The sequence below is a fragment of the Orycteropus afer genome, unplaced genomic scaffold, assembly GCF_000298275.1.
Source record: "Orycteropus afer afer isolate SDZICR_OR568_19922 unplaced genomic scaffold, OryAfe1.0 scaffold00270, whole genome shotgun sequence".
In the NCBI taxonomy this organism is placed as follows: Eukaryota; Metazoa; Chordata; class Mammalia; order Tubulidentata; family Orycteropodidae; genus Orycteropus; species Orycteropus afer.
The window spans coordinates 883,832-897,450 of record NW_006921857.1 but is presented as its reverse complement, the minus strand read 5'-3'; the positions used below and the strand labels follow the sequence as shown (position 1 = coordinate 897,450).

The following is a 13,619-nucleotide window of genomic DNA, read 5'->3' as shown; positions in this document are numbered from 1 at the left end:
ACACACACACACCCCTTTTACATATATGACTTGAGGATCTAACGATTCACACACCAGCAAGGAAGTTCCTTGTAGGAGAAGAAAGAAATATTCCTTACCTTCAAGGTAACAATACCCTTCCCCTTCATCTCCTCCACTACCCATGGATGACCCTGGCTATTAATTCAAATTATTCAAGATAGCATTACTTCTCTATAGATGATGTGCTGAGCCAATGACAGAAGTCCAGATTTTTCCCAGACTGGATGCATTCATATTCAAGAGTAGCAAATCAGAAGAAGAAATAAATGGAATTCTATAATAGGCTCTTGGCTTTTCTTAGCTATTCATACTAATCTCTGAAAAAAATCCTGTCTAAAACTTCTGAGAGTGTAAAACTTTGGGGACCTGGGGTGAGAGGGACTAGTTCTTTAAGATCATCTATTATTCATAACCTTGCTTGCTGAAAGCAAAGAGGATTTGAAACACTTACTAACGAAGGTCAAAGACCATAGTCTTTAGTGTATATTATACCTCAATATAAAGAAAACAAAAATCTTCCCAAGTGGACCAATATCAACATGATAAACAGAGAAAACACTGAAGTTATCAAGGATTTTATTTTATTTGGATCCACAATTAACACCCATGGAAGCACCAATCAAGAAATCCAATGACGTACTGCATTGGCAATCTGCTGCAACAGATCTCTTTAACGTGTTAAAAAGCAAAGATGTCACTTTAGCATCTAAAGTGCACCTGACCCAAGCTATGCATTTAATTCCTTAATAAATAAAGAAGACCAAAGAAGATGTGATGCATTTGAATTATGGTGTTGGTGAAGAATATTGAATATACCTTGGACTATTAGAAGAATAAGCAAATATGTTTTGCAAGAAGTCCAGCCAGAATGCTCCTTAGTAGGAAGGATGGCAAAACTTAAACTTATATACTTTGTATATGTTATCAAGAGGGACCAGTCCTTGCAGAAAGACATCATGCTTGGTCAAACAGAGGATCAGCAAAAAAGAAGACGACCCTCAACAAGATGGATTGACACAGTGGCTGCAATAATGGTCCCACACATAGCAACAATTGTGCGGATGGCTCAGGCAGAGGCATGTTTAACATATGGCAGATATGGCATGTGCCCTGGGTACCACTTGAAGAGGGGGCACCATTAAGCAGTTTCTGTTAATCACTATAGTTTCCATGCCAGCTATGAGAAATCATTCAGCAGATTAAAATAAATATGTTCATATTTGACAGCTTCTGTGAGTCAAGATTCTGGGACTTGCTCTGCTGAGTACAGAAAGAGAAGAAATTCAAAGAAAAAAAAAAGAAAGAAAGACGAAGTACATCATAGAAAAATTTTCATCAATGAAAGCAAGGGTGCAGTTGTAATTTTCATGTAGTGCCATAATATATTAAGTAAAAGATTAGTGAGCTTGGCTTGTAATTTTGAGCTGATACGAATAAAGTCATCTAAAAGCTGAATGACAGATGTTTGGACAGGGGCACAATTTCAGCGCATGCTATAGGCACTGTTTTCTGTAGATACACTTGTAGGGCAGTACTGGCCAATGTTCCATTCTGTTGTACATAAGTTCTTAAGTCAGAATTGACTTGATGGCACCTAACAACAATATTATTTATAAAGGAGAAGAGGAAATCAGTGTGGGCCACTCTTGCATTTCAGTATTCTGCTTCATCCACAAGCATCCTAGAACCATTCTTATATTAAAAACAAAGCTCTTTCTGGCTTTGGTCTCACCAGAGCTACCAAATGTTTTCTCTAATCATTCTTACCTTCACACAGCCCATTGCTTTCCAAGTAAAAGTGGGCTCTACACCGGACCAGACATTCACCAGAAGGGACATTTGCCCCAGACAGCTGCTCAACTTGCAATCCTTCTTCTGGCTTCTTACACTGCGTACAGTGAAAGGGCTCTGGACCCACACAAGTCAGGCATGAGAAATGACAGGCTGCACATAGGAAAAGAATACAGAAAACAGTCACAAGGTCCCTCATTAAAACCATTCAGAAAAGTTCACCAGATTCACCCTTCCAGAATGTTATTTTTCTAGTTTCTATTTCTTCATCTCACCTGCTTTGGACAGTTGTCGAGGGGACCAGTTTCTGGCAAAGGATATCATGCTTGGTAAAACAGAGTGTCAGAGAAAAAGGGGAAGACCCTCAATGAGAGGGACTGACATAGTAACTATAATAAGGGGCTCAAGCATAGCAAGGATTCTGAGGATGGCACAGAACCAGGCAGTGTTTCATTCTGTTGTACAAAGGGTTGCTATGACTTGGAATGAACTCAATGGCACCTATCACTACCGACAACAGTTTTAGACAAAACATACCAAAAAACAAACTCACTGCCATTGAGTTAGATTCTTCTCATACAACCCTTCCTTGGGTTTCCGAGGCAGTATCACTAGGGAAGTAAATCAATTGCCCAACCCTCCTTCAGAGGAGTGGCTGGTGGGTTTGAACCACCAGTTTTCTGGTTAGCAGTCAAATGCCTTAGGCACTACACCACCAGGGGGATAATATTCATGGGAAGCAAAATGAGGGTGATGTTAGCTAACTAGTCAGGTCCATTAAGTGCTGTCAGGCTAGATCATGAAAAAAATCAGCAAACTAGATAATATTGGCTTGGTTCTCCAGAGAAACACATTCAGCAAATGCCAATTTAATGTTAAGCTCTTGGCTTTTATTGAAGATTTTAAGACGCATTCATACAGAGGATATTATTGTATCTTTTGCAAAAATGGCCGTTGTGTCTGTTGTGTCCATTATGCCATCCATCACCCATTATATAGGTGTTTAGGCAACAAATTCCTCTTAGAATTTAGGTGGAGAATGCTTTTCAAGGTCAGGCACTACTTGAGTACTGACAAGAATTTCACAATCCATCACAATTTCTTGTTTTCCCTGGTTACTGAAAATCAGAGCCAAATAGAGCACTCAAAGTATCTCATGCCCATATTTTGATAAAGTTAACTCTCCTTCCCTTTAAATATTTCTCTAAATTTTATTTTTCAAAATATTTTTTGCAGCTACCTGGTTTTAGGTATGTTTTTCTCAAATTATTTTCAAACTCCTTTCTAAGGTGGTCAACATATAAATAAGTAAAAAGTAATTTCATTTAATTAAAATGCTTGCTCCCAGTGTTCTAGGCTCCAATGATAGGCCTCATCACGAGATGAAAGCTTTCTTTGGCAAACAGCTATTTGCAATTTTCCAGTTTACTCAGCCCAGAGGCACTGCTGTGATACTCAGTTTGCTCAGCACTATCATTAACAAAAAGAAGTTCTTCAGGGAAAAACAAAATGAAGGTGAAGAAAAACATTAGCAATGCTAGGGTAGTGGGAAAAGGAGGAAATGAGAGTTTTGTTTTGTTTTAATGTATACTAAAGGAAACAATATTGCCCTTAAGTATGGTCAAAACATTTATGAACTTTTGAGTGTCTTTACAAATATTCAAATATGATTTTTCAGATTATCCCTTCTCAAAACGTTTGCAATGAAAAAAGTGCATATAATGTATATATGGCCATATAACATACTCTGGAAGAAAAGTTTTCTGGAAAATCATGTCAGTGGAAATAAAAATCAAATCTATGTCTTTGTGACAGAAAAATCTGTTAACAGTGACAATGACACTAACAATACCTTTGCAGACCCCATGGTCAGAGTAGAAGTCCTCTCCACAGCTGGACAGACAGTGGCCGTGGTGCAGCACATTGGGGTGGGCACAGGCTGTACAGTGAGAGGCCATGGGTCCAGAGCAGCTGGCACACGAATTATGACAAACTGAGGAAGAGAGTGAAAGGGAAACCTAATGGAGTAGGGGACTAAAGAGCCCACTTCTTAGCTGGGTACCTTATGTGCTAGGATTCCCTCTCCTCTAAATTCTAACTTCCCTTCAGATGTAGCACTAAACCAAGAAAGAAAGAAAGAAAAATGCTGAAAGCTAATCATATCACCCGAACTGCCACATAGCCCCTTTGCTCATTTATTAATCATGGTCTGCTTATTATTTATTCCAGTACACCTGCTGTCACTTTGACTCCAACCCATGGCAACTCAATGTGTGTCACAAAGATACGTGCTCCACAGGGTTTTCAGAGGCTGATCTTTCAGAAGTAGGCCACCAGGCCTTTCTTTCAAGGTGCCAACCTTTCAGTTACCTGCTGAGAACATTAACTGTTTGCACCATCCAGGGACTAACCTACCCTTTATTGAGTATTTGTATTAAGTGTTTTGTGCACAGTATCATTTTCATCCTCATAACAGCATCAGGAGGTAGGTATTATTAACCACATTATACAAATGAGGAAATCGAGGTCTTGGGAGGTTAAAAAATTTTCCCAATATCACAGAGCTTATTGTTTTCAGTTAGAACTGTCTGGACTGAAAACCCAAACTCTGAATTGGAGGGAGTAGAAAGATCGCGGGCCTGAGTGTTGGGAGCACTGGAAATTTTCTCCAGCTCATCACTCACTCAACAATGCTCTGAATCAACTCTGAGTCTCTCCAGGCCTAGGTTCCTTTGCATATGCAAAATGAGAGGTTGGACTAAATAATAGTTTAAGAAACTTCTAATTATACCATTCCATGATTCTAACTATGAATTACTTTAAACAACCAAACCAATACATATGACAATGTTGAGAGTTATTCTTCCCTGTTTTGGTCCTGGGTGGTGTCAGTGGGACACCTCTTACTCTAAGAGATGGTGGCAGTAATCATGGCCTAGACCTGGCCTTTGGCAGGACTGAAAACAAGAGTGAAAAGAGGACTCTGGAGGACAGTGATCAGGAGCTGAGGGTGGGGGGAGAATGTGGAGACAGGAAGAGAGTCTGAGGGTGGGGTGCTTGGGAAAGAAGGAGAACACAGAATGAGTATGGAGGTTGGTAAAGTAAGGGGAGATGGACGAGGAGACATGGTAGGACAGGAGTAAATAAATATCTTGCCACTAACAGTCACTAAGTAGAAGTGAGAATGTGTGTGTCAATTTCAGAGAGGAGGGACAATCAAGGAGTCCCAGGCAGCAAAAAATTCCTGTAAGAAAAGATACAAGTCAAGCAAGTAAAAGTTGCTAACTTATAAAGTCTCAAATGAAAGTGTTTAATAGTTTAGGTTGTGAAAGTCTGAATGAATCAATACGTGAGCAGTATATATTAAAAAAAAAAATTCAACAGATGAGACTTCAGCTTTGCTAGCTATCAAACTTGGTTTACTTTTTATTTATTCTTGTGCTGTGTTGTAGTTGTCATTATATAAGGGCCATCTAAGAAATGATGGCATCTATAACTGAAGTTAGTGATGGTTTACAACTACATAGGGCAGTATTACGATCTTAAACATATTCTTGACATTTCAAAAGAAGCAAATGATCTTTAATAATGATTGATAGGTACAAGTCCTTCATTTAATCACTCTAGTACCCATGCATCCACCCATATCTCCCACTGTTATACTGAATACATAGGTTCTATAATGAAAAAATTATTATTTTTAATGCAATATTCTCCCATCATGCACACAAATTCCCAAATGAGCATGACGCAGCACCAAGTATAGTCAAATGTGTGTTAAATACTTTTTGATGATGTTGATGGTGATAATGATGATGATGATGACCCATCTCTTACCTCTGCATCTGCCAAAGGCATCACCATAATATCCATCGGGGCATTCAGAAATGCATTTCTCATCAAGCAACACTGTCTTCTCAGTACAGGTAAGGCATTTGGGACTATCAGGGCCACAGCTCTTACAGGATTGTTCACAAGCTAAACAGGAGGAAGATCCATCAATGAAAGGCAATAGTGAGCAAAAGAAGCAATGAATTTATTCTTGACAATCTCCACAGCTGGTATCAATATAGAAATCTCATTCTCTGGCTGCTCAGCTGAATGGACCTGGACCAACAGGTCCACTACCAACAACTGTAGGATCATGATTCCAAAATTTCACAGACTCAACTCTTCCTATTTTCACAGTTGAAGAAGAAATGAAGAATTAGTCATTGAACTCAGCATAATAAATATCCTGAGATACACCCAGCAGCGTATCCAATTTAATATGGTATTTAAAGTGAAATGGCCTTGGATGTAGGGTTGCCAGATTCAGAAAATAAAAATACAGGATGCCTAGAAACGTTTAAATTTCAGAGAAATAATGAATGATTTTTTTAGTTTATGTATGTTTGATATATTTCATCTTTTATTTTACCTGGCAAATCTAGTTGGAGAGAAAATTCAGAAATTCAGGGTTCAACTAAGCAAGGTCAGGCTACTAAAGTGATGGGGAAATTGTTAACTTTGAATAATTATCTAAAATGTATTCATTGGCTTTTTCATTCATTTATCCCAAAATAATATTCAAGAAGTTCTCTGTCAGGTACTCTTTTAGGTGGTAACCATAAACCAGTTGCTGTCAAGTCAATTCTGACTCATGGCAAGCCCATGTCTTGAAGAGTAGAACTGTGCTCCATAGGGTTTGACTGGCTGTGATCTTTGGAAGCAGAGTTCCAGGCCTTTATTCTGAGGCACTTTGGTGTTTTCAAACTGCCACCTTTTCAGTTAGTAGTCAACACACCTGTGGCAGGTGGTAGAGACACAAAACCACCTGGTCTTCGCTTTAAGGAGCTTAACAAAGGGAGATGTAAAATAATACAAATATTAAAGGTATCACTCAGATAAATCTTAGAGGCACAGTAACATTTTTGCAAAAAAAAAAAAAAGATAAGCAGTAGAATGTACAAAAGGTCAATAACGGATTCATAGACATGATCTTTGAGCACTGTCTTGGTAAGCAAGAAGAAATATGTCATGCTGATGAGATGGGGAAAACCATTTCAGGCTGCAGCAGCAACACAAGAAAAAGCTTAGAGTCTGGGAATATCCTGGAGTGTTCAGGGAACCTGCAGTTACGTTGGGTTGGAGAGGTAGAGGGGCCAGAAAAGTTTTTGGTGTCAGAGTATATTGTCTAGATTCTTATTTTGTGGTAGGCAAAGAAAGATGGGTACATTTGTGTGGTAGTTATGTCTGCGTGTCAACTTGGCTGGGCCTGGTTGAGTGGCTGGGCAGCTGAATGTAGTTATTCCACATGGTGAGATTGGTAATTAACTCCATGATGGAATCTATTGGAGCAGCTGAATAGCTGCTTTGGGTATGTGGTTTGCTTCCCAAATATAAGCAGCAGCTTTGGGAATGGTCTCCAGCTTATGGCATGTTTGGATCCTGCATGTAGCAATGTCGTTGTTCAGCAGCCTGCCATGGTGTGCCAACCTTGGGACTTACAATGGACTTGAATTAATGGCCTGCCATGTGGTTTGGTAACATCAGGACTGTGCCATTTTATTTGTCAACCTTGGGCTTATTAGACTCAGCAGCGAGCAGCTGCTGGAGTGAAGAGATGCTTCTAGCTTCAGTGGGCTGGGAGCAAGAGGCAGAGCTAAAGCCCACGGTCAAGGGGCTTTCACACAACCCTGAGAGCCTGGCACTTGGAACTTGGACTTCTAGCCTCCCGACTGTAAGAGAATAAATTCCTGTTTGTAAAGAATATCCTGTTGGTGGTATATTCTTGTCAGAGCAGCACTAGGTAACGAGAACAATTTGCACATAAGAAAAATTACTTTGGCTTCACTCTGGAGTATAGCTTGGAACAAGAGTTGAGGGTCCATTGGAAAGATAATGTCAATGCTCATGGAACAAGTTGATTAGAGGTTGAATCAGGTGTAGTTCAGGTGGTGGATTTGAGAGGGATGAAGGAGTGACTATGTCCTATATTAGAGGCCAGGCTCCACCACTGCTAAATTATTCTTTTGTTAGCTCCTTTTAAGCCTCACTTTTTTCATCTATAAAATGGTAGTAAATGCATGTAAATCCACATATTTCCAATAAAATTATTGGTTGCAAAAGATTTCTAAAGTAAATTATAATTTTATTTTCTAAATTATAAAGTTCAGTAACATTTAAAAATATGAACAGAACACACACACACGAATGATTCTAAGAAACTATGTCAAGAGATTAAAAGTGTTATCTCATGATGGAAGGGTTATTTGAAATTCAGATAAACAATGAATATTTTAGTATAGCTCATGCAATGTTTGGTGTATACTTATACTAAAAAGCTACCTACTTTTTAAATTTGCTATATATATTTATTTGCTAAATCCTGTATTTTAATTTACTAAATGCAATAAACCTAGCAATGTGATTGTTTTTCTTCATTTTTCCTCTAACTATGTATGAAGGCATGAAGGAAACAGTGTCTCAGATGATGTTCAAGGGCCTGGCTTAGGGAACCCATGATGCTACACATAGAATACAAGAAGGCAAACAAGTGTGGGGATCATGTTGATCTCATTTTGCATATGCTCAGTCCTGTAGGCCATCACATTTACAGTTCTGAAACTCAAGAGCTCAAGAGAGACAGCCATGGGTCATCACAGTAGAGGTAACTGCTGAAGCCAGAGATTTGATTATTTGCTCAGGAAAAGCATGAAGGGTAAGACAGAATGAGGTAAGGAGGAGTATTTAATGAAAAAAAAAAATTTTTTTTTATAAAAATAAGCAAAGTGACCAAGAAAAAGTGATCCAAAGATAGGAGGGAAAATTGAAACATGGGGACTGAGAAGCCAAAGGAGGAGGAAGTTTTAGGAACAAGTCAGTAACAGTACAGAGAAGACAAAGTCCAAACAGTGTTCACTAAACTTGGAAATGAGGTTATGGATGACTCGTGCCACTGTAGTTTCACTGGAGTAGCTGGACAGAATGAAAGTGATGACCATGATTATAAACTGTTCTTTTAAAGGGTCCTGGCTGTGAATGGTCAACTCATAAAGGATCCCTGGTGACACAGTGGTTAAATGCTTGACTGCTAACCCAAAGGTCTATGAGTTGGAGTCGACTCAACAGCGATGAGTTTGTGGGCTATGAATTGAGGAGACAGAGTGAGACGTAATTAAAAGGGGAAAAGGAGTAGGAAGAGGGGGCAGCTTGTCTTTCTCACATTGAAAAGAATTGAGCTAGATCCAGGGGAAGGTTTTATAAAAGAGTTTCAAAATAATAAAAAAGGCCAGGTTTGCAAGTCTGATGGAGACTGGTGGAAACCCCAAGACTACGGTCTTTAGACACCTTTCAAGCCCAGAACTGAGTTCACCCCTGAGGCTCAACTCTCAGCCAAATAATAGGCTTATAAGGTGAACAATAACACCAAGGAGGTATGGATTCCTTAGAATAATCAACCATAGGAGATCAAAAGGGCAGCATTTGCCCAGGAATAAAGTTCAGAACTACCACTCATCAGTCAATTTGTCATACTGTGGCAAATTGTACATGTTGCTATGAGGCTGGAGGCTATGCCACTGACATTTAAAATACCAGCTGGGTCAGGTTTCAGTGGAGCTTCCATACTAAGACAGACTCAGATGAAAGAAGGAGACATACACTTGTCAAACAACTGGCCAATGAAATAAATATTTCATTATAAATAGCATCAAAACACTGTCTGGTATATTACTGGCAAAACTGATGAATAGCCCTGATACACCATCTAATACAGTGCTGTAAGATGAGCCCCTCAGTTCAGAAGGCATTCAAAGTATGTCTAGGGAAGAACTGCCTGCTCAAAATAGAGTTGACCTTAATGGAGTGGATGAAGTAAAGCTTTTGGGACCTCAATTTGCTGATGTGGCATGACTCAAAATGAGAAGAAACAGCTACAAACATCGATTAATAACTGCAATATAAAATGTAGGAAGTATGAATGTAGGAAAATTGGAAGTTGTCAAAAATGAAATCGAATGCACAAAGATTAACATCCTAAGGACTGGTGAGCTGAAATGGACTAGTTTTGGCCATTTTTAATCAGATAAATATGGTATACTATGCCAGGAATAATAAACTGAAGAGGAATGGCATCATATTCATCACCAAAAATAATGTTTCAAGTTGTATCCTGAACTATCATCATTTCAGTGATATTATGATAATATCCACAAGCCTACGATGAAGATCAAAGAGCTCTGGTGGCATAGTGCCTAAGGCATTTGACTGCTCACCAAAAGGTTGGCAGTTCAAACCCACAGCCACTCTGCAGAAGGAAGACTAGGCTATCTACTTCCTTAAAGATTTACTGCCTTGGAAACCAAATGGGGGTCACTGTGAGACAGAATTGACTCAATGGCAGTGACTTTGGAATTTTTGGTTTTGGTTTACAAGGAAGACCAGATAATACTACTATTATTCAATGTTATGCACCAATGACTAAAGCCAAAGACTAGGAAACTGAAGATTTTTACCAACTTCTACAGCCTGAAATTGACCAAACATGAAATCAAGATTATTGATTATTACTGGTGATTAGAATGCAAAAGTTGGAAACAAAGAAGAATCACCTGGAGCCTGAAAAGATGGTCTTAGTGATAGATGTGGCACTGGAGAATGCATGACAGTTTTGCAAGATCAATGACTTACTCATTGCAAATGCCTTTTTTCAACAACATAAACAGCAGCTGTACATGTGGACCTAGCTAGATGGAATACACAAGAATCAGATCAGTTATATCTTTGGAAAGAGGAAATAGAGAAGCTCAATATATTCAGCCAAAACAATGCCAGAAGCTATGGTACATATATGCAAGTTCAAGTTGAAGCTGAAGACAAAACAACTTCATGAGAGCAAAAGGATGAACTTGATTACATAACATCTGAATTTAGAGACCATCTGAAGAACAGATTTGACGTATTGAACAACAATGACTGAAAAACAGATGAATTATGGGATGATATCAAGATCATACATGAGATTCAAAATGGAGTCTCGCCAGTGAGCAGCATGTTTTTTTCCCCTCTGGCATCTAAGGTCTGGGAAAACCAGGCACAACAGTTTGAATTAGGAACTTTGGTGCTATGAACAGTTCACTGAATCAGAGTGCACCAAACACAGAAGAGCAGAATTAGAGAAAAGGCACTGGGAGATTATTTAGGAAAGAGCTGCTGGTGGAGGATGGACAGACACCCAAGAGAAGCATTGGAAACTTTCCTGGGGGAGTCACTGTCTGCTGGGTGAGGGCGGCCACCTGAGATCCCTGAGCCAAGAAGGAGGACTCGTTATAACAGCATACCAGCGGCCACTCTAATATTCCAGTGGGCAACAGTAGAGACCTGCCTCCAGCAGCTGATTTTGTCAGAAATTTGGGATCATCTGGGTGCTAGTGGGCATGGGCACCTCCACTGAGATGTGGCAGAGAACTCACTGTTGCAACAGGAAGGCTAGCTCCCTCCCCTCCCAGCGGGTCATATAGTGGGCTGGGGTCAGACTGGGAGTCATCATGCTTTCCTTTGTCACAGAGATTGGGACTGCAGGTCCCTAGCAGGTACTCCCCTGACTCCAACACATCTGAAATTGCATGCATCCTTGGCACCACAGGTGGGCAGTATCACAGACAAACTCCAGAGCCGGCCATTAGCAGTCTGGCAGGATTGCGTCAGCACTGCGAGCACATGGGATGGGGAGAGGGAAGAAACTGCAGTACCCGGAATTTTGCCTTGGAGCTGTTCTTTGGCACTATGGGGCCATGGAGGTGGGGTCTTTGAGTGTGCCTGAAACTGGTGGAAAGTTGTGGTGCCCTAACAATAGAAATCTTCCCTGAGGTAGAGCCGCGGTCTCTACCTCAAATAAATATGTCATCAATAATAGCCTGCTCAAAGTCCTAGAAACCAACCCTAGCAACACCAAGCTTTCCTTCTTCTGCTCCCAACTTCTCTGCCAATAACTTCACTCATTCAATAGAAGAAACCATATTCAACCAATTACTATAAAAACTTCTGCTTCAAACTCTAAACCCTCTTTATGAAAAACAGAAACACTTATCCACAGTACACACAGTGATTCCACCATCACAAAGAAAACAGCAGAGCGACTCAACACACCTGAATCAATAATAAAATAAAACACACCAGCTTCACCTTTTTGAAATGTTAAACCATAAAACCAAGACAATACAAATCAACACATAACCAGCAGCTAGAGACAACCTGAAGAGACAGTGCTCTACCAGATTCCAGGGGCTTAAGAAGAGGTTCTGCTTTCCATTAACCCCAAGAACTCTCCGGAACTGCACTGCATGACTGAAAAGGACCTAGTTTACACCTTTTTTTTCTCTTTCTCTCTCTCTTATTCATGGTTAACCCTGTCCCTTGTTGGGTTTTTTTTTGTTTTGTTTTTGGTGTGCATTGTTTGTTTGTTTCTTTGTTTTCTTTCTTCATTATTCTCCTTCTCTACTTTTTTCCTCTCAGTGACCTATCCCCAGATATTGCAGATTTACCTGTTTTCTTCTTTTCTCCCCTTTTTCTATTTTTTTTGGGGGGTTACTGGTCCTGTGTGATTTCAGGGTGTATTTTTTGTACATGTGCTTTTAGTTTTTTCGATGGTTATTCAATTGTAATTTTTGCCTAACAGAGTGGGAGACAGCAACAGCCCCCATAAGATACAAGTACATCCACACCTCCTACAACTTCACTTACTGAGCAAGAGCCAGCTCCTTCTCCACCAATGGGCCAACAATAAAAAACCACCAAGAAGAGCCTGCACCACCCTTGTCTGCTCCTCACAAACAATGAACAGAGATCTTAATACAATACCACGATACCTTGGAGACGACAGACCATCACAGTCCACACAAAGAAGCAGGATAAAGTGGTAGAAACAAGGGAGCAGGATACAGACCCAGAATACATCCCTGAGGAAGAAGCAGCATTGGGACTCTCCAATAAGGAATTCAAAAGAATTATATTTAGGTATCTTCAAAGGATTGAGAGACAGAACAAGGAAAACACAGAAAAAACCTTACAAGAATTTTGGAAGAAAATACAAGAAAAAAATGACAAAATAAATGAAAAATTAGAAGTGATTCTAAATCTATACATAGAAATCCAGAAGATTAATACTAAATTATTAGAAATAGATAACATATTGGAAAGGCAAAGGGGAAGAATTAATACAATGTAAGACAGAATTAATGAGATTGAAGACAAATACCTGAATACTTTCTTTGGAAAGGAATCAGTCAGAAAACAAAATGAAGAAAGCCTACGGTTCATGTGGGATACCATCAAAAGAAATAACCTATGTGTCATTGGAATTCCAGAACAGGAAGAAAGAAAATAAAACCACTGAGAAAATTGCCCAAGATTTGCTGGAGGAGAACTTCCCTGGTATGAAAGAGGAGAACATACCCATTCAGAAAGTCCAACGAACCCCAAACAGGATAGACACCAAAAGAAAATCACCAAGACATATCATCATCAAACTTACCAAAACCAAGGACAAAGAGAATCCTGAGAGCAGCACAGGAAAAAAAAAAGTTACATACAAAGGTCAGCCACTAAGAATAAGCTCTGATTTCTCAACACAGACCATGGAAGTGAGAAGACAATGGGATGGTGCAGTGTAGTAAATCACTTTGTGTGGCTTTTCTACCCATAAGTCTTTGTAAACTCCAAGGTGGAATTTGCTATGAGCAACTGAGGAGCTCCTGATTGCTGAAGGTGTCCACCTGGAGTATTTCTGTTGGGAGTGGCACAAAACAATGTTCTGGGAGGTTCCC

At 39.6% G+C, this 13,619-nt stretch overlaps 1 protein-coding gene across 1 annotated transcript in view; it reads right to left on the bottom strand.

Annotated features, from left to right (window-relative positions):
* The window catches only part of FRAS1 (Fraser extracellular matrix complex subunit 1), a 541,721-nt gene that overhangs the window by 427,182 nt on the left and 100,920 nt on the right, over nt 1–13,619 (bottom strand). The window contains exons 15-17 of the mRNA XM_007950381.1: nt 5,650–5,790; nt 3,665–3,805; nt 1,789–1,965 (exon numbers count right to left, since the gene is read on the bottom strand). Coding sequence (XP_007948572.1) covers nt 1,789–1,965; nt 3,665–3,805; nt 5,650–5,790 — 459 coding nt within the window. The remainder of the gene's footprint in view (nt 1–1,788; nt 1,966–3,664; nt 3,806–5,649; nt 5,791–13,619) is intronic.